Here is a 27569-nt window from a genome sequence, read left to right as displayed (position 1 = left end):
TGCTACCAAATAAACCTGTTGGACTTTAACCTGGTTTTGTGAGACTTCTTACTACTGAAGCTGTGCAGGGAACTTTCTTGGTAAGGATCTAGCCTACCCTTTCCCCTCAGCATTTCAAAAAATAAATCATTAATTATCTCATTTGTTGTTTAGGGGACCTTGCTATGTGCAAATTGGCTCTGCTTTGCCTACTTAAGTGATTACACTTGAAGCCATTCATTCCTTGTGACATGTTTTGTGATTTCTTGAGGATATAATAAGACTGGTATGTAATTTGCACACCAGACCTGGGCGTGTTGGATCCTGACACTCAGTTCCTGCATAGGACAGTATTTTATTTCCAACTACCTTTTTCCAAAATATTTGAAGCAAAAAAAAATGTTTTTGCCTTCCCTTCTGTCTCCGCTCATCCCCAACAGGTCCACAGATACCTTTGTTTTCTTCAAATTTAGGACAGTTAGAAAACCATGCCTACATGTGAGAGCTCTACATTATCACTTCAGGCTTTAGATCAATATGTGACAGTACTTGCACTAAGTTTATTTATTTATTCAATAAATATCTCACTTGAGAAGTCTTTCTTTTAAATTAATGTCTATTAATTTTACCAACTATTTGCTTAAACGCCTGGGGAAAAAAATCTTTTAACTTTGTTCTTGGAGTTTTGCTTTAATGACAACTCTCATCGTAGAAATATTTATTAGAAAGTATTTATGGCAACTGGTCCATGCCAGTGTTGACACTCCACACCAGCTTTCTCTAATCCTGAGGTTCCCGACCATTTTACCACGAAATAAGATTCAAAATGATTAAAAATTAATGCAAATAAACTAAATCTAAAATTCATATTTAGCTCTGTTGTCAATGTCTCCCAAGCTCTGATGAACCTCTGGCCTCCCAGGCCAGGTGGGAAAGGGCCATAGATGCATGGTTCAGGTTCTTTACATAGGTCAGTGCGTAAGCGCATGTCCAATGTATGTGCATGTGCAGCCCTTTCCCAACCAGCATGTGCAGAGGAAATCCTATGTTTGGAAATTGGAGACGCCGACCACCAAGCTGAAGATGAAGGTCCCGTGCACCTGCACAAACAGTAAAAACACACAAACCCTGGGAGGTGTGAGGGAGACAACATGACTTGGGCGGACGGGAGTGTAAATGAGGAGAAGTTTTTTTAAAAAAAGCAACATTCCTCATAAGGTAAGAAGACAGGAACCAATGAAATTGAGAAAAGGCAAAACACACTCCAATTAATAAAATTGCTTCAAAGAATAGTTCCTAAATGAGCTAGGCTCAGGAGAAACCCTAGTCAAAGCAACCTCAAAAGAAGCCCCAAAGATCTGAGAAGGCAATTGAAGGTTGGTAACCCCATGCTGCACAGCACTGGGCAAGGTTACATCTTAGGAGTAGTTTTCTGCTTGGCATGGCCGATGAGCAGAAATGGTGCTTGCAAGTAGATATTTCAGGGCATTTATGGTGTAGTTAGGTGTGTTTGACCACAGCTTGTTGTGGATACGTTCTAGAAGAGAAGTGAAGAATCCCACTCTGATTCAGATGGAATCTCAGGTGAAAAAATTGGGATTTTTACAAAGATAGTACAGTACGGCGCCTTGGCCTTTGGATTTTCTTGCACTGGTGATGCCTTTTGCGCTGGCCCAGTTGCCTAAGTTGCAGGAAGAAGCTGTGAATCACTGCTGTGGTATCAAGTAATTTGAAATGCCAGTAGTTCAGGTACCTGAGATAACAAAACGTAAAGCAAAATCAACGCGTGATGGAGCGTGTGCGGGTTTCTGAATGTGCAGGAGGTGAGTTACCTGCCGGCTGAGCTCATAGTGAAATCAAAGAAGCTGCACACTTGCTGAAACTCTAATTCTTCCAGCATGGTCTTATTCTTCCAGTATGCAAAAGTATTGAGAGTAATGTTGCGAGCTGATGGTGCTAAAGAAATCAGCAAAGTTCCTCTTTCTGACAGTACAATCAGTGTATTGATGAAACGTCAGCTCATATTGAACAGATGCTTCAACAGAAAATGGAAATGAGTGGAAAATTTGCCCAGAGGATTGATATCTGCACAGATATTAGTGGATACTACTAGCTTATAGCCTATGCCAGATATATTGATGGATATTGTATCAGAGAATTTTTTCTTTTGCAAAGTTTGCTCGTTCATACGACTGGAAAGGGAGTTATCATGTCAGAACTGCCTATCTGGAGGGAAATGATCTTAACTAGACTTGGTACAATAACAGCTTTGATGGTGGGGAAAGTCAAAGGATTCACGAGTGAGGTGAAAGAACAGAATCCTGACAACCAGGTCATGCACTGTGAAGCCCTTGCTGCCAAAACAATGTCACCTCAACTAACTGCAGTGTTAGACCAAACAATGAAAATTGTGAATTATGAGAGGTCACATCCTTTTCAAATCATGCTTGTTTACTATTTTGTGTGAAGAAATGGGAGTTGAATAACAGGGTTTAGTCCTGCACACTGACGTCTCAGGGAAAGATCCTCTCTCGTGTTCATGAGCTCCGTAACGCACTGAGTGTTTTTGGCTCTGTTTGAATTGCCGCACAAAGATTAATATCTGATGTTATTCATGATGTTGGTGGCTAAGCTTGCATATATATCCTTCAGATATATTTGGCCATCTAAATAAGCTGAATGTTAAATGCAGGGAAAAAAACTGGAATGTTCTGACTGCCACAGATAAACATCAGAGTTCAAGATCACAACTGGCCCTTTAGCAGGAAGAAATGGCAAGTGGGTCGCTTGAGATGTTCAAACTGACATCCGCAAATTCCAGTGGCAAAACCATACTTAACCTCATTTCTTCTGTAGTGTTTTAAGATATGTGGAGAAGTTTGAATTCTACTTCCCCTCCATGAGTATGGAAGAATTTGAATAGTTATGCGATCCATTTAGTTCACTTTCTATTGAATCATCAAATAAATTGTCATTTAAAGGACAAGTGTAATTCACAGAGCTCTTGATGGATTGTACCTTCAAACTGAAGTTTTCAGAGTGCCTCTGGACATGTTTTGGTTGCTTGCAGAACAAGAATATCCATTGATTTTTGGATCACGCAAAAGCTGTACTCTTACTCCCCACAACCTACTTGTACAAGTTGGCATTCTCAACACTGGCTTCTGTTTAAAAGAAACAAAAGGAAGGGAACACTTGTCAGTGGAGTAAGACTTGCGAGTTGCCCCGCAGCCAATTTTTCCCCTGATCAAGCGACTCTGTCCACATTATCAGTAAGATGCTGCCCAGCGTTTCCATCATTTATCAACTTTCACAATGAGAAATGCATACATTTATTTAAAAAAACACTTTTAACGTGTACATTTTTCAATAAAGGTATTGTATTTAACAAGTAACTGATGAGGATTTCATTGCAAACATCTTTAGATGAATGAAAATTGCATTAAATGGTGGCTTGACCTATTTTTAGGTTTTAGAGAGTTCTTGCTAAAGGGCAGTTTAGTTGAAAATAGGTGACATAAAAAAAAGGTTGGGAACAACTGTTCTAACCCCATTTATGTGTCCTATTATTTTATTCATCCTGTTTATCCCTCTGTTTGTTACCTCAACCGCTCCTTCCAGGAGTGAATGCTACGTTCAAACCACTATGGGGTATCTTCCAGTTACAGCATGCTCAGACTTGGAGCACTTTTCTGAGACTGACGTTTTTAATTTGGACATTGCCTGTCTACAGCTGTGAAATCCTGTCCAACTGCAATCTTAATTCCATTTCTTAACTTGCATGACAGTCTGGTTTTTGCGTAGATCTGGAGGGGTGATAAGGCCAGGAGGACAGGGCTAAATTTATCAAGAGACAAAAAGTGAAACCGAAAAAGAATTAGGTACAGAAATTCTTGAGGACAAAGTGCCTCTGGTTTATTTTTTTTTAAACCATTCTGCTTAGCAGTACCATCATCGAATTAAGATGATTGCTCTCTGCCTTCTTATGATTGTAGCTCCTTTTTAGTTTAAAATGACTACCAGCTCTTCTTTAAAATTGACTTGTGAATTATTTCACAGGGAAAGGAAACTGCCTCCATTGAGGAAAAATCTCTTTTTATGTGGCATGTTTGGACTCGCTGTTCTTTAGGACATATATAACTTTTGTTTGAAAAACACATTAGATTTTAACATATAGTTATTTGTAAAAGGACTAAGTGGTTAATTTTAACACTGTTTGCATGAGGGATAACTTTAAATTTCTCTTGGGAGAGGCAGAATTTCATTCTACTAAATCTGTGTGCAAAAATATTATGCAATTCTCACAAAGATAAATTGGAATTGCCCATGATCCATCACATACTACTCGGTTATTCGTCCTCTAAAGTTTTTATTTTAAACCCATGGACACAAAAAATGGGTGTGGTGTGAATGAGAACTTGCATTAAAAGGTAACAAAATGTTACAAAGCATTTCAGCAGTTGGGGCTTAAGAGGGAAAGATTTTGTGGTAATAAAGTGATTTACGGAGGATGTTCTGAATGTCTGAAGGCCCTGCATGTGGTCAAGGGAAAATATACAGTAGGCCTGCTTTGGCATTGTTGATGGTGTGAGCCACAGTGGGATGAGGGAGGAGCAGAAGAGCACATTGTCAGTTTGCAGTACTTTGACTAATTCCCATAATAGTAGAAACTACTCAAATGTTAGTGTGTACCAGTCCTTCCTTGTTTCAGTGGTTAATTCTAAACCATAGTGCTTTATTGTACAGAAATAAACTATACTTTTATTCTGCTTTCAGACTTTCTGAATCTTTTCATTCCAAAAAGAAGCCATGCAGAGTGGTAAGTATTGATTCATTTACTGAATTAGGTTTCTTCTGAATTTTTAAATTTGCCAGACATTTTTAAAATCCTAAATTGATGGAATTCAACTAAGGTAAGAGCATGGTTCCAGTTTTGACTCGTGCATAAATTATATGTTAAAAATTTTCATTCGTTCTGCATATGTATTTCTGGTCAGCAGTTGAATATTTTCTTTTGCCGACCACACCGTGGATTTGACTTGACTTGAGTGAAAACGCTGTAAGTTATAGGCAGCTGAAAATTAAACAAAATGTTTTCCTTTTTTGAACTTGCTTGTAATAGACTTAATTGCTTGTGTGATTCAAGTGAGTTAATTCCTTCAGCTGTTAATAAATAAATCTTGGGACTTGGTTCAAGACTGGGAAGGAAATTTTTTAATTCATCCCTGACTGATAGAACATTGTTTAAAGTTGAGAAAGATTACAGAGAAACAGAAATACTGTCTGCATTTTACAAAGTCTTGGTGATTGTGTTAAGGCAAAACAAAGTTTGGTGTTATGCCTTCTGGTTCTCATAAATTAGATAGATTGGCCTAGATCTTCTGGATCATCAGAGCCCAAATGTTACTCTTTGCACCCCACCCCCAGATGAAAATCGATTGCTGAACCCCATGAAACATAATAATTCTGTGGGAATTGTAAGGGAAGTTTGAACTTCTGATTGGCAATTCCCTGGGACCCTACATTCTGAGTTGCTTACCTGAGTATTTATCCAGCAAATGTTAGACTCAAGAGCAGGCTAAGTCAAGTCACTGATGTGTTAAGAAGGAAATGAGATACCTTGACTCTTAAAGCATTAAGCACTTGGGCAAAGCATGGAAGTATGGCATTCAGATAGTGAATCAGCTGTGATAATATTGAATGGTGAATCTGGTTCAAAGGACTGAATGGCCTCCTACTGATCCTATTTTCTATGTATTTTTATCTCTAAGAATTATAGTCTAACTCCTGGGTAACTATGCAACTGACAATTGTATTCTCTAGCCTCTCCTCTCTCCCCCTTCCCCTTAGATACCTACATATTCACGTACATACTGAGAAGCTTTGGGACTTGTAAATTCTTATCAGAACACGGCAGCTATTGCTGTGAAAAGGGGCCATGGCTTCTGTGCAGATTCTCTCCCCTGCTCCCTCCAAGGTTTCCTGCATTGAGTGAGTTCTGCGCAATTTGGGTCATTCACACTTTGGACTCAAAATGCAAGAGTGTGTTTCTTACTGGTGACTAGTCGACTGATACTTGGCATATTAGGGCAGCACGGTGGCAGAGTGGTTAGCACTGCTGCCTCACAGCACCAGGGACCTGGGTTCGATTCCCAGCTTGGGTCACTGTCTGTGTGTAGTTGGCGCATTCTCCTCGTGTCTGCGTGGGTTTCCTCCGGGTGCTCCGGTTTCCTCCCACAGTCCAAAGATGTGCAGGTTAGGTTGATTGGCCATGGTAAATTGCCCCTTAGTCCCCCCTGACACTATCAGGATACATACATGGGGCTACAGGGATTGGGGCTGCGTGGGATTGTGGTTGGTGCAAACTTAATGGGTTGAATGGACTCCTTCTGCACTGTAGGGATTCTATGACTGCAGTCCAACAATGAATGCAGGAGGCCAAGATATATATTCACATAAGTAGTTTCTAGGTCTTTATGAGTAACATAACATCTGGGGAGTGTTTTTGTTGAAAGTGTCTTCATTCTGTAAGAAAATAATAAAGTTTGCTAGAAATGCAGTTCATTATGGACAAGAGACCTGAAAAGCAAGTCCCTCAGAACCAGGTACCTGGCTGGTTTGAAGTCACAAACCTGTGAATTTTGAGTGGAGATGTTTCTCTATTGAATGTCACTGAAGAAATACAGAGGCAAATTTGGTCTGGATCAAGGATTTCCATGCACAAGATGTATTAATTAATTAAATACATTTTGCTTAATATTTAGAAATTCCTGTGAATTGCTTCTACTATTTCTTCTGTTGAAGAGTAGTAGGGATGTTCTATTTGGAGATTGTACACCCTTCTGTTTAAACATTTTTAAAATTAAACTGGGACAACATGAGCTAAGTGCATTTGTAAGTTGTCCTAAGTTTGAAGATGAGAGTGTGTTATTAGGGTCAGCTGAGAAATGAGAAAATGTTTCCTCCCTTTTCTCATTCCTTGTTTGAGGCAACAAGTTTTTAAAAAGATCATGCTTGCCAATTCCATGGGTGTTTCACTGTTTAAGTACTGTGACTATTAAAGGTGCGGACACATTTTCTTGAATACTGTTTAAAAGGAGGGAATAGTATATATGTTAGGAACAAAAGAGTTGTCAGGGAAAAAGTCGGACCTCTCGGGGACAAAGGAGGGGAATTATGCTTAGAACCCAAGGGAATAGGGGAGATCCTAAATGAATACTTTGCATCGGTATTCACAAAGGAGAGGGACTTGTTGACTGGGAGTGTCTCAGAGGGAGGTGTTGACCCGTTAGAGAGAATCTCCATTCCAAGGGAGGAAGTGTTAGGTTTTTTAGGTAACATTAAAACTGACAAATCCCCAGGGCCTGATGGCATCTATCCTAGACTGCTCAGGGAGACGAGAGATGTAATTGCTGGGCCTCTGACGGAAATCTTTGTCTCTTCATTGGACACAGGTGAGGTCCCTGAGGATTGGAGGATAACGAATATGGTACCGTTATTTAAGAAGGGTCGCAGGGATAACCCGGATAATTATAGGCCAGTGAGCTTGACGTCCGTGGTAGGGAAGTTGTTGGAGAGGATTCTTAGAGACAGGATGTATGCGCGTTTAGAACGGAACAATCTCATTAGTGACAGACAGCATGGTTTTGTAAGAGGGAGGTCGTGCCGTGTAAATTTGGTGGAGTTTTTTGAGGAAGTGACAAAAACGGTTGACGAAGGAAGGGCCATGGATGTGGTCTATATGGATTTCAGTAAGGCATTTGACAAAGTCCCTCATGGCAGGTTGGTTAAGAAGGTTAAGGCTCATGGGATACAAGGAGAGGTGGCTAGATGGAGAGAAAACTGGCTTGGCCACAGGAGACAGAGGGTAACAGTCGAAGGGTCTTTTTCCGGTTGGAGGTCTGTGACCAGTGGTGTTCCACAGGGCTCTGTACTGGGACCTCTGCTATTTGTGATATATATAAATGATTTGGAAGAAGGTGTAACTGGTGTTATCAGCAAGTTTGCGGATGATACGAAGATCGCTGGACTTGCGGATAGTGATGAACATTGTCGGACAATACAGCAGGATATAGATAGGCTGGAAAATTGGGCGGAGAAATGGCAGATGGAATTTAATCCAGATAAATGCGAAGTGATGCATTTTGGAAGAACTAATGTTAGGGGGAGTTATACAATAAATGGCAGAGCCATCAAGAGTATAGAAAGACAGAGGGACCTAGGTGTGCAAGTCCACAAATCCTTGAAGGTGGCAGCACAAGTGGAGAAGGTGGTGAAGAAGACATATGGTATGCTTGCCTTTATAGAACGGGGTATAGAGTATAAAAGCTGGAGTCTGATGTTGCAGCTGTATAGAACGCTGGTTAGGCCACATTTGGAGTACTGCGTCCAGTTCTGGTCGCTGCACTACCAGAAGGACGTGGAGGCTTTAGAGAGAGTGCAGAGAAGGTTTACCAGGATGTTGCCTGGTATGGAGGGTCTTGGCTATGAGGAGAGATTGGGTAAACTGGGCTTGTTCTCCCTGGAAAGACGGAGAATGGGGGGAGACCTAAAAGGGAATAGATAGGGTGAAAGGTGGGAAGCTTTTTCCCAGGTCGAAGGTGACAATCATGAGGGGTCACGGGCTCAAGGTGAGAGGGGCGAGGTATAACTCAGATATCAGAGGGACGTTTTTTACACAGAGAGTGGTGGGGGCCTGGAATGCGCTGCCAAGTAGGGTGGTGGAGGCAGACACGCTGGCACCGTTTAAGACTTACCTGGATAGTCACATGAGCAGTCTGGGAATGGAGGGATACAAACGATTGGTCTAGTTGGACCAAGGGGCGGCACAGGCTTGGAGGGCCGAAGGGCCTGTTTCCTGTGCTGTACTGTTCTTTGTTCTTTGTTTGGTGCTTAACACCCAATCTAAATTTAAAAAGATAATGAAAAAACACTCCAACTCTTGCACATCATATGCATTCATGAAGTCACATACATTGACACACACAAGTTGCAAAGTGGGAGGATAGATTAAATAGTTTAAAAGTCCAAAAATTGTTTGTTAAATATGGATTTGGTGGATTGATGCCTTAGTTTAAGACTAGACTCAAGGGTCTTTCTGAATTTTGTGATGGGACAATTTAAAGCTGTTGATGGATGATTTATATTTGGTTTCCTGGAGTCAGTAACTGCCAAGTTGGTTTTTAGATGCTGCCTGTAATGCATAACTGATCAAACAACACAGCTTGATCTTGCAGGATTGATGGAAAGAGAGTGCCCACTCAGCAACTACTCTGAATCTCCTCATTTTTCTGACTGGCAACAGATAAACTGTTTTTTAGACAGTGTTAGTTGACTCATCAAAATACCCCTTCTCACCTACTGAACGGTTACACAAACATGGTCATGAGTTAATTTCAAGTCCATGGTTTAGGCATGACTAGATTATGGCTGAAAGAATTCCTTCTCAACCAGAGTTCATTGTCCTGAGTGAATCTAATAGTTTGTTCCAGACCCAGCAGAATACAAATAGCTGTGAATGGGTCAGGAGATGGGCCATTCACATTCCTCTAAGATTGCCTCTGATCCGTTCTTCGAGACAGCTTGACTCTATTTTAATAGCTTTGGAATTTGTAGGGTGCAGTTATGCAAATGTTTGACCATCTTAGCAGCTTCTGTTTTAAGTCATTGAAATATTGTTGTGGTGTATTTAAAAACTCAAACAATGGCTTCAGCCCAACAAATCAATATTTTTTGTTACAAGAGGCATTTCTTATGGATTTTAATGTTGTACCCTGATACTTTTTTGAAATGTCCACAGACAGGTGACAAGGGAATTCATAATGGTTTCACTTCAGCTCTTTATTCCTTTTGTAACCACATATCAGTCTGAAAAATACCCAGAGTAGTTCTGTTCTACATTGATATAGTCTAAATTGAAGATGAGATATATCAAAACAGGAAGTTCTAGTTCTTCTGCAATGCTCAACATTCCTGAGCATTTAAAATGCCACAGCGGTCTATAACACTCGTGTCACTTGATACTTTGCATTTCTATGTGCATGTATGATATAGTTTGCATGCATAAAAGTTTGCAATCCATTCCTGGGCGTAGGCCTACTGACCCCAATTTTAGTATAAATTTATTAATGCAGTATCTCCAATAAAATATTTGAATATGAAGAGTTGATCATCTTACTGTTCAAAGCTTGTTGTATGTGTTGTAAACCTCCAAAATTCAACATTTGTTTAGGCATCCACTTTTCATATCTGTCCTAATCCTACATTTATCCAATCAATTTGAGGGTAGTTGGAACCCCAGACTGGACAAGGGGAAATTTTAAAAATGTTGTACTCTGAATCAAAAACCAGAAATACACAGCAGGTCTTTCACATTTTGTGAAGAATTTGATGTTGCTTTTCATTAACATTAAAGTAAGCCCTTTGGAAGTGTTAAAGGGAGCACAATCTGATGCTTCACAATCTGAAGCAAAAAACTGTATTCATAGGAAGTTAATGGGTTGAATGAGTTCAAGCTGCCCTGTGGGATGCAGGAAAAAGATCATTGATATGCAAAAATATTGCATAGTAAAATGTATGTAAAGGCACAGTTTGGTATTTGAAGAGTCTTTTGTCCTCTCACTGAATTAAATGCTGGTGTTGAAGTGCGACTTCCTAAGTAGATAGTTTCAGATGTCCGGCAATGTATGCAATTATCATCTCAATGAAGCTTTAAATGGACTGATTTAATGAAAGTAAATAGGATGCTAAAGTACTAATGAGTCATATTTATAGTATAAAACTTTGATCCCACCCATTCATCATTGAAAATGTATGAAATGAAAATACCAAGAGCAATCAACCCAGAGTTGACCCCATATCAACTCTGTTTTACTCGCATGAACTTTTCTCCTCTTTCTCTCTCACCACGTTCTCTTCTCCCCATGTTCACTCCCTGTCCCTCTGAGAACAGAGACCTGGCTCAAGAAAGGGCAGGTATGGGTGTTAAATATTCTTGGATGCAAGGTGTTCAGGAAAGATAAGAAATGGGGGGAAAAAATAGGAGGTTTGGCAGCACTGGAGAAAGAGGATGTCCCCGAGGATGTAAGGACAGAATCTATTTGGCTAGAGCTAAGGAACAAAAAAACGGTGAGTACTGCTCTAATTGCAAGGAAATTAGAAAGTTGCAAAAAAGATAGAGTAGTTATAATGGGAGACAATTATCTGAATATAGACTGAGATAATAGTACTGTAAAAGACAGAGATCAACAGTTTTGAGTGCATCCAGGAGAATTTTCCACAGCAATAAGTTTTCAGTTCAACGAGGAAAGAGACACTGCTAGAACTGGTTCTTGGGAATGAGGAAGGCGATGTGGATCTGTTAGAGAACATTTAGAGGACAGTGATCATTATATAAGTTTCAGGCTGACTATGGAAAAGGACAAAGAAGAATCCAGGGTAACAATAATTAATTGTTGGAAAGCCAATTTCAATTATAGTAAGAATGGATTTGGACCAAACAAAGTAGTAAATATTGGCAAGAAAAAAGGTAGCTGAACAATAGGCTACCCTCAAAGAAGAGAGAGAGAGAGAGTTTGGCTGCAGTTGAGGTGTACTCCTTGAAAGAGAAAGGAGCAGTAAACAAATCCAGAGCTTTTTGGTTGACAAAAGAGAGATTAAGATAAAGAACAAGTTTTGCTTACAACAAATGTCAGATAGAGAAAATAATTGAGAAACAGGCTGAATATAGAATGATCAGGTTGGTGAAAAAGCAATAGAGAGAAGCAAAAAGGGGGCATGAAAGGAGACTGACAGGCAACCTAAAAGAGAAACCCAAAGCCCTCTAAAGGCATATAAATCATAAAAGGGTGGTAGAAGGAGCAATGGAGCCTATTGGGAACCAAATGGAGGATGGAGCCGGGATAGAGCAGAAGTATTAACTGAATGCTTTGCATCCGAGTTTACCAAGGAAGAAGCTGCTACCAGAGTGAAAGAGGTTATTTTAAATGGGCTTTAATCTGATGAGAAGGATTGGACAGGCAGTCTGTACTTGAATTTGAAAAGGTACCAGGCCAGATGAGATGCATCCAAGGATACTGGTGGAAGCGAGTTAAAATTGAGGATGCAAGCCATAATTTTGCAGTCTTTTTGGACTCTGGGGTGGTGCGGGAGAATTGCAAATGTTACACCCTTGTTCAAAAAAGGGAGTAAAGATTATCCCAGCAATTACACGCTAGTCAATGGGTAGGAAACTTCTTGAAACAGTAATCTGGGACAAAATTAATTGTCATATGGGCAAACGTGTTAGTCGGAGTGGATTTCTTAAAGGAAATTTGTTTTAACTTGTTGGAATTTTTTCGAGAGATAACAGACGGTTAATGGAGGCAATGAAGTTACTGTGGTGCACATGAACTGTCAAAACCACTGCTTCACCACAGACTTGAGCAAAGTTAAAGCCTATGGAACAAAAGGGACAAAAGCAATATGTGTATCAAATAGGCTGAATGATAGGAAACGTGGAATGGATGATTCTCAAGCTGGAGGAAGGTTTGTGTTGGAGTTCCCCAGGGATCAGTGTTGGGACCTTTGTTTATCCTAATATATTAATGGCCTAGACCTTGGTGTACAGGGTACAAAAGTTAGTCAATGAAATGAAACTAGGAAACATTGTGAACTTAGAGGATGTTGGTGTAGAGTTTCAAAAGGACAGAGACAAGTTGCTGGTATGGTTGGAAACTCAATGCGGAGAAACTAGATGTGATTTATTTTGGTCAGAAGAACAAGAAGAGATGATCTGAAATAAGGGGAATGCAGGAGCAGAGGGACCTTCTGGTATAGGTAACTCTCTGTTTCCCCCACCACACCACAGCTTGTGTAAGTTAGCTCCAAGAGAGACTGCAGGGCATTATAAAAACATTTGTGCTTCTCTTTAACAAAAAACATCGAACGGAAAAATGCAAAGTTCATTTCCTTTTGTGCAGTTGAAATATTCCTAAGATCTGCCAGCTAGCTCACTGTAATATATGTACATGTAAAATTTGGCTATGTAAAAATTCAGCTTGTGAACTGAAAACTTATTGCTGTGGAAAATTCTCCTGGATGCACTCAAAACTGTTGATCTGTCTTTTACAGTACTATTATCTCAGTCTATATTCAGAAAATTGTCTCCCATTATAGCTACTCTATCTTTTTTGCAACTTTCTAATTTCCTTGCAATTAGAGCAGTACTCACCTTTTGATTATACAGTATGAAAATTATTGCTTGTATATAAAGACTTAATTATTCCCCTACGCTATTCATCTAGTTTCAACATGTAAAGGAAATACTTCTGTTTTCCAAAAGTTATTGGGCGGGATTTTATGACCTCGCTTGGTGAGATCGTAAAATCCTGCCCAAGGCCAACGGAGATTTCCATTCTGCGAGGCAGTAAAATTCCAGCCATTGTATCTGACCAGAATTTTAAACTTTTCTTTAACCTTTTGTTAGAGGCAAGTGCTGTTCCCCCTTTTCCGTATCTCAACTGAACAGTGAACAATACCACAGGAGGTTTTCTAAATATGAAACTTTGTGGAATTGGATATTTATCCACTATCTCGTGAAAGATACTGATCCACAGCTTTTACACCCAATATCGAATGACTCAGACCATACTGGGTGCCCTGGAAAGTGGCTGCCTTACACTCTAAGCCATTTGTGAAGCATGCTGGTTTTAAAAAAAGTTTGAATTTAAAGTCGCTTTTAATTTAGTAGCAAACTTAAATTTCCAGTGGAACAGAGTCAGTCATTAGTGGTATGTCATAGAAATCATAGAAACCCTACAGTGCAGAAACAGGCCATTCGGCCCATCGAGTCTGCACCAACCACAATCCCACCCAGGCCCTACCCCCATATCCCTACACATTTACCCGCTAATCCCTCTAACCTACACATCTCAGGACACTAAGGGGCAATTTTAGCATGGCCAATCAACCTAACCTGCACATCTTTGGACTGTGGGAGGAAACCGGAGCACCCGGAGGAAACCCACGCAGACACGAGGAGAATGTGCAAACTCCACACAGACAGTGACCCAAGCCGGGAATCGAACCCAGGTCCCTGGAGCTGTGAAGCAACAGTGCCAACCACTGTGCTACCGTGCCGCCGTATGTGATCAACAATAATCTCCGTTCCAGCATTTGATAAGAATTGCAGTAACAAACAGTATTTTCAAATGGGCACATGTCATCAAACTGCCAAATTTGGGCAGTTGTGACAAATGTTTTTGCATGCTGGTAATCTAACCAGGAAAATTGCAACACAAAGGAATTTGATTTTGAAGTTTTGTGCTACATCTGCATTTAGCAAAAGTAACTAAATCAGTTGAAGAATGCCATATATATTGGAATTTGTTGGTCGAGAAACCAAAGCTTTAAAATTTGGAGTAACTTCTAACGTTTGTTTTTGATTTGGGATAACACAATGAGTTTGTGATACATTTTACATTGCTAAATGCGTAAAGAAACTAAAAAACAATTAAGTTTCTATTAAACTCACATGCCATTTTTGTTTTAGTGTTCCTGACACAAGGTGAAGCCAACTCTGTTCTGAGAAGATTTCGAAGAAAAAATACCTTCTTGGAAGAGATACGGAGTGGCAACATAGAACGTGAATGTCGAGAGGAAGTTTGTACTTATGAAGAAGCTAGAGAAGCTTTTGAAAATGATGAAAGGACAGTAAGTTGAAATATTCCAGGACTCCGTTAGATGATATTTGGGCTGATATGCTACCTTTCACTTCTGGGTTTGAATGTAGCCCTTCTTGACAGCAGATGATGCAGATTTTTGGCAATGTGTAAGCTGTAATGAGTTCTTGTATGTGGGTCCAAAGGCCTGAACTCGCCGTAATTCATAATAAGAACCAGTGGTAATGTGAGGAAAAAAATACCCAGGCGAATAATGATCTGGAATACATTACCTGAAAGTGTGGTGGAAGTAGATCCAAAAATACCTTTTCAAAAAGGAATTGGATAAATACTTAAGGATAAAATTTGCAGGGCTAAGTGGCAAGAGCAGATGAATGGGAGCTCTTCCAAGGTGCTGACACAGGCAAATTGTGCTGATTGGCTTCTTGTACTAAATGGCTTCCTGTGTTGTAGGGTAATTAGGGATGGGTAATACCATTTAGTAATGCTCACATCCATGAAAGAATAAATAAATTCTACAGTCTGGTTGTTCAGGACAGAATGATTAACAAATAATATGGGGAGGGGGAAACAGATGGTAATGTATTTAAGGGTATTCCTGCATGATTGTTATAGCTTTAGAGCTTTTTTAATGCTGATGTTGCGATACATTTTTACAAAAAATTTCCTATGACCAGCTTCAATATCCCTTCGTTACTGAAGATTGAATTTAAATATTTGTTTCTGGGTGAAAAATGTTGTAGGCTTGTGCTTTAAATGCTAATTGTCATTACTCATTCATCATAAAAGAGCTTTATTGAGCAGTTTGACTATGCATTTAATTTCAGGTGGATTTCATTTTAGATTGTTGCCAATGCAACGCCTGTTATGTTTTTTAAAACGTATTATTTTTCCAGTAGGCAAATTCCTTGTTCACAAGGGTAAAATTGCTAGTTTGGCAGTGAGCAGGTCAACTGACTACTTTGGGAGAGAGTGTATCTTTAACATCAGCTGCAGTTTGATTTGTAAAGGATATCTCAAGGTTGTGAAGTTAATAAATACATTTAGATCAACATCCCCTCCCGCAAAACATGGAAATGAGAAATGATACGAGAGATATGGTGTACTACAATATACTTTTGATAGTTGCTGAGCTCCAGCATTCAGATAGGGCCTTTGTTTTGAGGAGAGATTAGTGGCACTATACAAATTCCTCCTGCCGAGAATAGTGTGTGATTCTAGGATGGTGCAGTTGTGATTTGCTTTGGGCAGAGAATCTGATACGCATGAGGAACAGGATTATAGAGTATGTTCCAGAAGTGATAGGGGCTGACAGAGAAGGTAGTGATTAGATTCCAGTAAGGAGTGGTATTCAAAAATGTAGGATGAACAGTGGAGTGAGCACAAGAAATAATTGTCATTAGGTTTTCATTATTGCGCAACTTTTCTTGGTCAGCTGAAATGCATGGCAACTCTTTCCACATTTTAAGAATCTCCAAACCAAACTACTGAGAGTTCACTTGAAGTTTCTGTGCGACTCCGATGATTAGCACCAATTTGGCCACCTTTACTGGAGTTCTCTGTGCTTTGCTAGAGTTCAGGTTGTGAGACCTCTGGTCTAGAATGCACAAGGGAAGAGCTCGAGCTTAAATCATCTAAAGTTGCCTGTTTTTAGCACTGAGCACGTCTGATTGTTACGTGCCGGTTTGCAAGGATTTGGTTTATTATTGTCACATTTATTGGGATATAATGTTTCTTGCGTGCTATACAGACAAAGCACACAGTTCATGGAGTACATAGGGAAGAAGGAAAGGAGAGGGTGCAGAAAATAGTGTTACAGTCATAATTAGGGTGTAGAGATTATCTTTGAAACACAGATGGTGACCACTTGGCCCACCATGCTTGTGACAGCCCCTGAAGAGAAACTCACCTAGTACCTGGATAAAAGCGATTTACTGCGGATGCTGGAACCTGAAACCAAAAGAGAAAATGCTGGAAAATCTCAGTGGGCCTGGCAGCATCTGTAAGGAGAGAAAAGAGCTGACGTTTCGAGTCCAGATGACCCTTTGTCAAAGCTGAAAGGCATAGAAAGTGGGAGATATTTATACTGCAGGATGAGGGAATGAAATATGAGTTATAGCTACAGAAACCAGGGGAAAAGACTGTTAATGGCAGTCCATAGAGAGAATAAAGGGTGTGAATGGCCAAACAGCAGAGAAGCTGAAATCAAGAGGGTAAGCTGTGACAGGTGAAGATGTGGGAGAGGGGTAAAATTTAGAAAAAGGGAGAAAGAGTTGGGGGGGTGGGGGGGGGGAAGAAAAATAAAGAAAAACACTCAAGAAATAAAAGGTAGAGAACAGTTAAAAATTAAATAAAATGAAAACAAAGGGGTTGAGGTGGGGTAGAGCTAATCATCTGAAGTTGTTGAATTCGATGTTGAGACCGGAAGGCTGTAACATGCCGAACCGGAAGATGAGATGCTGCTCCTCCAGTTTGCGTTGAGCTTCACTGGAGCGTTGCAGCAGCCCAAGGACAGACACGTGGGCATGGGAGCAGGATCGTATGTTAAAATGGCAAACAACCGAAAGTCAGGGTCTTGATTGCACGCAGACCGAAGGTGCTCAGCAAAGCGATCACCCAGTCTATGTTTGGCCTCTCTGATTATAGAGAAAACCACATTGGGAGCAGCGAATGCAATAGACCAAATTGAAAGAGGTGCAAATGAAATGCTGCTTAACCTGGAATGAGTGTTTTGGACCTTGGATGGTAAGTGTGGAAGAGGTAAAGGGACAGGTGTTACACCCTCTGCGATTGCACGGGAAAGTGACATGGGTGATGGGAGATGTGTTGGGTATAGTGGCGGAATGGACTACGTTCCCTCCGGGATAACCGTCTGCAGAATGCTGACACAGGGAGTCAAGGGAAGATGTGTTAAGTGTTTTTGTGGCTATGGCTCATCTTTCATTCCCTCATCCCACAGTATAAATATCTCCCACTTTCTATGCCTTTCAGCTTTGACAAAGGGTCATCAGGACTTGAGACGTCAGCTCTTTTCTCCCCTTACAGATGCTACCAGACCTGCTGAGATTTTCCAGCATTTTTTCTTTTGGTTTCACAGAGTACCTTTTTTAATTTTTTTTTCTCAAAAGATTTAATTATCATTTTGGTTCCATTATTATTTCTGGCAGGAAATATATTCCATATACTAATCTTTTACGTTAAAAATTCTTAATTTTTCTGCCCTTTCTTTTGGTGATTCAAGTAATGCTCTTTGGTTTCTCCTTATTTGCCTTATCAAACACTTCATAATGTTATTCAGCATCATCAAACTTTCTCTCTCATTTCCGTTGTAATTAAGAAAATAAGCTCCAGTTTCCCCAAATCATTTTTGCAGCTAAATTCGAAAGATCATATCGGTAATCTCAGAAAATCTTTTGCTGATTGTCAAAAGTTCTTTGGTGTCCTGTGAACCTATCTAGCTTGAACATTAGTTGCTAAGTATGCTCCAGGCAGTCAATTGTGTTTTACTCTCATGGCATGGAGACCTCCGAGCAGTTTCCGAGGTAAGTTACTAAGGTATGTAAATGGAAACAAGAAAGAAAAACTTTGCACAACCCAGTATTTCAGTTACTGGTGACTTCAAACCAACTTGTAGACTTTTCAGAGCCAAATGGCTATGCATTATCTCATGCTGTAACTTGGATTCTGGGCACTCCTATCTTTCCATCACCAACAGCTGGTGTGTGTGTGTACTGCCCTGCCAATCTCCCAAGGTTCCTCCTTAATTGACATAAAGGTGGATGCTAGGGAAGCTGAAGAGTGATTGATGCCGCCAAGGGGTCTGATGCTCTCATAATGAGGTCATGAGGCTTTGCCGACACAAGATCCTGTGCACCATACACCTGCTGCTCACAGCCTCTGCCACTTCCAGCCTCCACTACTTCGCTTGCACAAGAAAAAGGACCTCCCTTCACTCTCTTCACCAGCTCCTGCATGAACTCCAGTGAAGAAAGGGAAAACCATGGGGGCAACCTTTTTTATGTTTGTTTTTTCCCTTCAGAAGCAAACTTTCCTGTAGCTATTCTCACCCATGCTGGGGTTCCTTCTAAATAAAGAGGATTCATTGACAGAGAGTGGGCCACTATCACACCTGTATGGGCAGCATGCCTCCCAGCACCAGGGACTCAGGTTCGATTCTGGCCTTTGGAGTCTGCACATTCTCCCTGTGTCTGCGTGGGTTTTCTTCAAGTGGTCCAGTTACCTCCCACACTCCAAAGATATGCGGGTTAGGTTGATTGGCCATGCTAAATTGCCCTTTAATGTCAGGGGGACGAGCAGGGTAAATACATAGGGTTACAGGGATAGGGCCTTGATGGGTTTGTGGTCAGTGCAGACTTGATGAGCCAAATGGCCTCCTGCACAGAGATATTTGTCGCCTCTTATATAATAAATTATGACAATCGGGATTGTATTTTTTTTGATGGAGCATGCCAGTGGACAATTACCAACAATGAAACGAGGGAGAACATAGTTTTAATTGTTTATGGGTCACCTTTCCATTGTGGGTTTGCTGCGTTGGTGGTATGACATGACGGTTGTGTGGTATTTAACTGGTTTGCTTTTTTCTATGTGCTGTAATTCATGCATTTATACTGAGGGAGTACAACCTTTAGTACCCTTCAGTTTACTTTTTAGATGAGTAATGCCACAGCAGGGTAGCAAAATTCCTCTTGTGGATGAAGAAGATCCCCCTTTAGAGTTATTGGGGTCACATTTGTCTTCTGTATTTTTGTTATCTTGGGCTTAGGGAATCCTTGGTTGTTTCCTAAGAAAGTACTGGCAGTTCATGTATCCTGGAAAAGACAGGGCCATTTTGTTGTTGGTGTCTCTGGCGTTGTTGGAGTGTGGGAATTACGGTCGAGTGCATGCTGGGGCATAGCTGACTTGTCCTTTGATGTCTAGCCTTGTTAAGTTGACCTTCTATTTTGGTTTAGCTGCGTGGGTAGCGGCAGTGGTTGTTTGATTGTTTGGCTCAGGAATTGATGTGGGCGTATTAACCAGTTGTTGGAGTTTCTCTGGGAAATGGATCGAATCTCATTGATAGTGGGATGTAAATGGCACTTTTGTGGTACCTAGAGAAAAGGTAGTTTGTTTTGTTTTATTGTATAGGAGTGATGTGAGTATTCTTGGCTTGTTGGCCCATATTTCAGGGTGTCGTTGAGCAGGTTAAGGCAGTAGTGGCTGTGTTTATCCGGGTCAGGTGGAGGGTATGTTGAAGGGGGGAATAGGCTGCCCACCCCCAAGATGTCTGGACTGCTCTGTCTCCTGAGATTTGGTTCCCCTGGGGATGTCGTTTCTGTTGGTTGCGGGATCGGTGTGAGAGATTGGGGTCTTTGGTTCATTTATCTACATCTTCTTGTAGCCTAAGACACATAGCTTCACTGTTAACCACCCAACCAATCTGTCCCGACTGCAAATTTATTAATCCTAACCTCACGTAGCCACCTATGTCATTTATATAAATAATGAATAATAGGGTTCCCAACACAGTTCCCTACAGTACACCACTGGACACAGTCTTCCGGTCACTAAAGCAACCTTCTGTCATCACCCTCTGTCTCCCAACAACTGAGCCAATTTTGAATCCATTTGGTCAAATTACCCGGTATCCCATGTGCCTTCTTTATAAGTTTCCCATTGGCATCTTGAGCTGAGGGTAAGTGTCTGGTCTGTAATGAGCCATTGATTGGGTTCCCAAAGCAGTTAACTCAAAAGTGAAATGGCTACAGTTTTTATGATTACCCCAGGCATATTTTATTTTTTTGATAACCTGCCACAGACTGGTTCCCCTGCTGAGAATTGCAGGCAGGATAAAGCTCCCCCTGCAATAAGTTTTGTTCCTGCACATTTTTTATCTGGAACCAATTTTTATTTTGCTGACTCTTACAAAAAAATCAGGAATTTATTATTACTTGTCCATTAATGTTGTATGGCATGAAAAATGTAAGGTTCTTTCGCCATTTAGTGTTTCCATTGACTCCCTCCCGTAACACGTTATTGTTGACCAAATCTGCACCAAACTGCTGCCAACAGTAATGCTGCAAGTTAAAATGCCCTGGACTAACTTTTTGAAGCTAGTTATCTTGACTCTGGGTTAGAGAATCAATGAGAACATAAAATATAAAGTCAAGTTTTATTCTTATTTGTTATTGATCAGACAGTTCTGTTTAGATTTCAATACTTTAATCATGTCTCTGATTTTATATTTTTAAATCGAGCCTTACCATTGATCATGTTATTCTCGTCAATGGAGTTGTGGCCCATGCATTCCTGTCGGACTATTTAATTTCTTCAATCTCAATCTGTGTGTATATGAAAATAAATGATTCTCATCTCATGAGGGGTAACAACTTTGCAAGGGTTTTTCAGACTATCTTTTTATTCTTCATTCATTTTGCTGTCCTCTCTTTCTGTTGAGGAAAATTTGCACCATTATTGGTTTGCTTTTCAGTTATTCAGAAATTTTTCCCAGTCTTTCAATGGGAAAAGCGTCCTCATATTGACTTAGTTACATTCTGCGATCTTCAACTAGAAATTCATTGCTATCTAGCATTGTTTTAGGCAACAACACATTATTGGAGGCAAGCCTTTACCAATCAATCTCTGTAATTTGTTGATGCCAGTGTCTTGCTTCATCCCAATCATAAAAAATACTGCCATTGTTTTCTGTCTTGTACAGATTTTTCATCATGTGTAGCCTGTCCCATATACTGCTCAAGGGCTCGGTGCAGCTAGCTATTGGAAAAATAACATTTGGTTCAACAATTCTGTCTGAAATGCAGGAAGTACTTGCTGTTTAATTGCATTCTTTCCTTTTTACAAAAGGAACTCCTGCAACTTATTCTAATTTGAATTGCTCCATCTTCTTAGGGACTCATAACCTCTAACAACTGGCATCGGATTAAAATGAACTTTGTTCAAGTTACATTTTTACTAATGTCTGCAGATTTACAGAATCTGGCATAGGAAGATTATTTGTGTCGAGCAATGCTAAAAATGGTGTGAATCAGTTTGATTTTTTTTTCTCCTCTTTTCAGAATGAATTCTGGACAAACTACATAAAGGAACAAAATGAAAATCAAGAAAGTAGCTCTGGTGTCAATATGGAATCAGTCTATCTTGTTGCTCCTCTAATGGCAGGACTTCTTATGATTATTATTATACTCTTTGCTATCTGGAGGTGCCAGGTGAGAAAGGCAAATCTCAGGCGGAATGCTTATGCCCAGTCGCAGCAGCAGGCAAATCAATCTCCCAGAAATGTATCAGTGGTTGTGTTTGGTTACAACGAGCATCCTGTCAGTTCATTTGATAGGTTACATATGCAGCAACCAGAGGCTATGACTGGTGATTATCCGCATGGGAATGGACTCCCTGTAGGAGCGTCTGTTCACTTAAATTCAGATCTACCTCCAACCTATGATGAGGCTATTGGGCAGGTCACTGATATAAGAATTAATGATGACACACAGCACAGTGAGGATCCTCCAAAGTATGAAGAAATTGTGACCCCTGCAAACACAGCAAACAATGTTAGTGAGACTGCTGGGAATGTTAGATGAACAGGAATAAAAGAAAATACATATCTATAATTAAATGTTAAAATATTCAATTTGACACTTTTATAATATTACAAGTAGCCAGCTTTTTTGTGATGTTTAATGCAGTTTTTACAGTGGAGTTTCATAAATTGCACTTTTCATAATTTCAATTAAAGTTAGAGGAAAAGGAAATATGGTTCATTTAGGTCCAGGGAAAAGAGATTTGGATTTACTATCTTTTTTGGCAGTGAATGAGGATAACATTAAATAGTCTGCACTCGCATAAACATTATGCTGTTAACTCTGAGCTCCCCAGAGTCAGATTGGGGTGTATTCCAAATAAGCCCTGGGGAATCCTTCTCTTTGATCTTTACAGGTGAGCTTTGCATGGTAATTGCTCAGAAGTGCAAACTTCCTCTGTGCACTTGTCCGGCACGGTGAGCCATCAGGAAATCAGATTTTAAATCGCAAACCTTGGATGGTTCTGCCAGGATTACACCAACAGTTACTCAGATAAAGTTAGAAGAATTTAAAAACTCTTCTAACTTCAGGGTAACTATTATAAAGACCCAGTCCGGCCCCCAATTTTTTTTCTCTCTTCCCCAAGGTCCAATGTCTAAGCCCCTACACCCCTGAGGTCTAACCACCTCCGCCCCTTCCATCCACCCAACCCCCCCAAAATCCTATTCACTTGCCACTGCCCTATCAATTCAAATGGGACTGTTAAAAAGGGGCCTGGTCTCCTTCGATTCTCCTTTCCAGCACTGACACTGGCTCTCAGACTGTTGTACTGCCTAGATCTCGCCAAAGATTGGGTGAAGCAAGCACAAATGAAATTTGACATTGGTAAGTGGGCATATTAGATTGCCACTCTGAGGAAGTTACAGCCCAACACATTTTCTATTTAATATGCTTCTGGTTGATACAAGTGCTGGATCAGAGATTTTTTATTTTAAGTCCGACATGTTGGAACAAAAAAATTTTAATAACTGGTTGACTTATCATTTTTCTTTTCTTTTCCATCTTTTCCGTACAAAAGATGTTTGCATTGAACCTTCTGTTGTTTGGTTTCTACTTTACTCATCATTCATCCAGAGCTTGAAATCAACTGGAAACGCTGCCAAAAGAGCAAATAGGATCTTTTTAGTTCTGCAAATCTTTAGACAATGGCTTGGCTCTGAACTGTCAGATTAGTAATGGCTAATGAAGATAAAGTGTGGTCCCCACTGCTACTGTATTTCAGAGTAAATATTAGGATTTGGGTTACCCAAGGAATGTTCCAGTGTGCTAAATTAGGTGCGTCAATAAAAGATGTGTGTCTTTTACACCCCCACTCCCAAAGAAAATAGCATATCCCAAACCAGGTGTTCATCCAGCTGATTGGGGGGGTGGGGAGGAGGATCAACTTTTGAAGATTTATTTTATTTACCAGTTGAAATTTGTACTGCGTATAACAGGAAGCTATTTTTATATAAGCAAATAACAGCTCATCTGAACAGTCTTTCTGTTTTCTGCTCTGAATTTTCCTACAGGTATCTTGTATAGTTTTGTCGTTTATTCAATAATGGATATGTAGTACTAGACAATTTCTTATACAAGCTGTACTTTGTACCATGGACATGGTATTTCTCAGTACACTTGTATTTAACAATGTTTATTTTAAAAAACCTACAAATTAATAGCTTTGTAAATGACACATGAATAGGGAAAGAATTGGGCTATCTCGATCAGGTTTTGATTCCCTTTTCTGAACACTAGCATAAAAACAATGGAATTCCCCATACCTACAGGAAATGAACTACCAGACAGATTGTTGAAAGTACAGAGAGGTTTTCTAAACTAAATTTTGGACGAGATGAAGCTGATTTTTTTTTAATTGAAGTCCTGACAAGACAATTAGAAACATTAGAATTATCTATGTTCAAAATTCAAAGGTTCAACTAAAATGCATGTTAATTTTAGTTCCTATTTGCAAAACATGGTATGTATTGATTGGATATGTCAGTAATGGTATGCACTTTTGGCGCAAGAGAACAAAGTAATTTTATTTTATTTTCAGGCATACAAACTTCAGGGAACTAAGTGTGGGAGTGAGTTTAAAAATCTCATACATATTAAACTGTTTAGCTATGTTGTATATGTTAATGAAAATGTTCATGAATTGTGGAAAGTGTCTGGTGTGCAGTAACACACAACAAAAAGTGCCATTATAGTTGAACGTCTCAGGAAACGGCAATTAAAACTGCACGTGGGTGTGAAGCAATAGCATTTTACTTCAGTAATCGCTTCTCGGCCATTTGGCTAAGTTCAAGCTTAGGATGGGGTGGAATGTCTTATATTGTCAGCTTGGATCTTGCTTGTCTTTTGTGGGGACCATGAATTGGATTCAATTCGAATTTGAATTTGGTTTTTGGAGCAAGCAAGGAATGAATTTGGGTTTGCCCGGTCCACTCTGAGCTTTGGCTTTGTAATTTTAAGAATGGAGTAAAAAAAAAATTAAAAAGCCAATTTGTATGAAATATCCTGTGTGTAATCTAAGTTTCTTTACAAATTATAACATTTAATAGCACCAGGAACTCCGATACGGTTTGTGTTATTGGGGCCTAACTTCAATTGGAGTAAAAAGTAACTGTCCCAGCTGGGAAGCGTATTACCTAATGCTGTTGCAGTGTTTATTTTAATCCTCTGCAAAAGATGAAGGATAGGAACAATGTAGGACAATTATTATCGTTTTCCTTCCCTGGAAAACAATTTCAATCTTGTGTAGGTTGTATTGCATTACTTAACCTAAAAAAAGCTGTTGATTAGCTTTAGATGCCATGCCCAAAAGTGGTGACCATTGTATATGTCTTTTTTAACAAAGATAGGTTGAAGTACCAATTAATCACAATTTAACAGATCTCTTTCTGGAGGTGGGTGAGGACAAAAACATAGCTACTAATGCTATCTTAACTGGACATTGCCAATATACACTTGCCTCAATTTTTCCATTTTATGGAAATAGGTGTTACAGATGATAGAATCACCACTATATATAGTCTGGCTTATTTAGGTCTTATGTAAATGCTGAAAATCTGGAATGAATGACACTGGTTATTCAATAATATGTGTATGCATTGCTATGTTTTTGTATTTGAGTTCTGATTCATAATTCATGTGCACTAAACCAAGCTATGTGTTTAAATTTATCATGCCAAGGAATCAGAAGCACATTTCTATTAATTTCTTCATTGTAAATTGAATTCAAAAGAAACCAGTTATACTTTTTAAACATGGTTATTTTCTAATTCATTGGCATTTTTCAGTGATATTTTAATGCACTAATTCACAAAAAAGCTTTTTAATACATGAAGCAAGCACTGAATCAAAGTATTTATCGCCTTAATTTTATAGTACAGAACTATTTCTGTAACCTTTTTAGAAGAAAGAATTGAGTAGAAAAGACTTCGTTTTATTATAAAATGCAAAAATAAATTTACTTTACAAGTTATTTCAGATGGTGTTTTATTGTCTCGTACTATGGTCATATTTATACTAGTGGCTACTTTGGGGAATGAAACAAAATATTTAAGACTAACAGCTTAATTTATTTTTTAAATAAACCAATATGCAGTCAGTGGAGAAAATGTATCACTTTTGTGCTTACAAAGTAGTTTTAAATGGTTGGTTTCATTACTTTGAGCACTTGGAGGAAATATTGTTCAGAAATGTTGACTAATAATCAGTTTAAATGACCAGCTATTGAAAATGCCCATGAGCATAGATGCTGTTTATATCCTTGACGAACGCAGTCCAATAAATTATCCCTCTTGCCAAACATTTCCCTTTCCAACTCACCATGTAAATGAAATTGACCATTTATGTTATTTCTAAGTTTGTGGCTACATGCTATATAAGTAATAAGTAGCACTTCTCCATTCTCGATACCAATGTAAGAAACTGGAAATCGTGTTCTCATTTCCTATATGTTTATGACCAATCCATAAGCTGCATTTCAATTAGTCTTTTCTCGCTGTTCGCTCCTCTTTGGGAAAGACTTGCAGTAAATTTTTTGCACTGTGATATTTCAAATGTAGGACACTTGATTTTAACTTTAAACCCTGAATGAAGCATTTTGATAGATATACCCATCATTTGCAACCTCCAACATATTGATTTTCACAAGAGAACATCCTGCAACAATGCTTTTCTTCTGATGTGGTGCTTCGACTGCTTATGTAGTAGAATTTACTGAGAAGACTACACAGTTGGTGTGGAGGAAAGCAGAGGGTCTCGATCATTTAAAGATAAATTATCATGTCAATTGCATCTTCTCATAATATTGGGAACATGAGCTTATTTGCAGAGAGTTTTAAATGAAACCTTTTCAGAAGTGTGTCTCTTAGACTAGTTCTTTTGATGTTGCTTCTTTGGACTGTTAATGGGTTCGCCAAATATTGTGTACAAGTACAATGGACAATGGTATATAAACATAGGCAACCATTTAGTGATTCTGATAAAGTAGGCATTTGGTGTATGCTCTGAAACGTTTGGTGCATATGAAATAAGTTTGTGTGTGTGCAATCTATATAGCTGTCCAAATGCAACAGAATATTCTAGATACAGAATAGCAGTTCTGTAAGTGCAACTGAAAAGGGAGAGAGCTTTTCCATACTGACTTGGGCAAACAGACAATAACTGAAAACTATTTATAAGAGAGGTCTCTGTTGTCTATCACCAAGTAAGCGTGGTAGCATCATTACTGCCAAATCCTGAAGGACATATCTGCCTGTCTGGCCTGTGGCAGGGGAAAAACCTACTTGCCCTCACCAATCTACTTGTTGCAGATGCATCTGTTTGTGACAGTATTACTAGGAGTAACCACCACACAGTCCTGAGTGGAGAAGTCCTGGTTCACACTGAGGATGCTGTCCATCGCATTGTGTGGCACTATTACCATACTAAATGGATCAAATTCAGAACACACCTGACAGCTTGAAACGACATCCACAAGGTACTGTGGACCATCAGCAGCAGAATTGAATTTAACCACTACCTGTAATTGTTGGCCGCCATATCCTTCACTCTGTACCATTACCACAAAGTTAGGGTATCTGTCCTGATTCAATGATGAAGTGTAGGAAAGCATGCCCTATGTGCCAACCTGGTGCAGATGCAACACAGGACTACATAAATGTTTAACAGTGGAAGCCCCCTGTGTTAGAGCAGGTTTATCCAAAGTAAAATCTGGGGACTGAATGCAGTCCGTGAAGCCCCTCTATGCATGCTCCTGGAGCCAGTTTTGAAAATGCTGGTCAAACAGGTGGGTTTCAATGGAAGATTTGTTCAAGGGGAAGCCACCTCCCCCAATCAC

The 27569-nt window shown here is 39.6% G+C and overlaps 1 protein-coding gene across 4 annotated transcripts in view; it reads left to right on the top strand.

Annotated features, from left to right (window-relative positions):
- Window positions 1-25705, top strand: part of prrg1 (proline rich Gla (G-carboxyglutamic acid) 1) — a 28427-nt gene extending 2722 nt beyond the window's left edge. For 2 of the 4 annotated variants that reach the window (XM_078232500.1, XM_078232499.1), the window contains exons 2-4: window positions 4756-4798; window positions 14510-14670; window positions 21716-25705. In XM_078232500.1, the coding sequence (XP_078088626.1) occupies window positions 4789-4798; window positions 14510-14670; window positions 21716-22237 (693 nt within the window). In that variant the 5' untranslated portion in view covers window positions 4756-4788 and the 3' untranslated portion in view covers window positions 22238-25705. Of the gene's footprint in view, window positions 1-153; window positions 266-4755; window positions 4799-14509; window positions 14671-21715 lie in introns of those variants that run through there. The other 2 variants (XM_078232501.1, XM_078232502.1) reach the window with 2 other exon arrangements.
- Window positions 25706-27569: the final 1864 nt, after the last annotated feature.

Source organism: Mustelus asterias, chromosome 17 (genome assembly GCF_964213995.1).
Source record: "Mustelus asterias chromosome 17, sMusAst1.hap1.1, whole genome shotgun sequence".
Classification (NCBI taxonomy): domain Eukaryota; kingdom Metazoa; phylum Chordata; class Chondrichthyes; order Carcharhiniformes; family Triakidae; genus Mustelus; species Mustelus asterias.
This window is presented reverse-complemented; position numbering and strand designations above follow the sequence as displayed.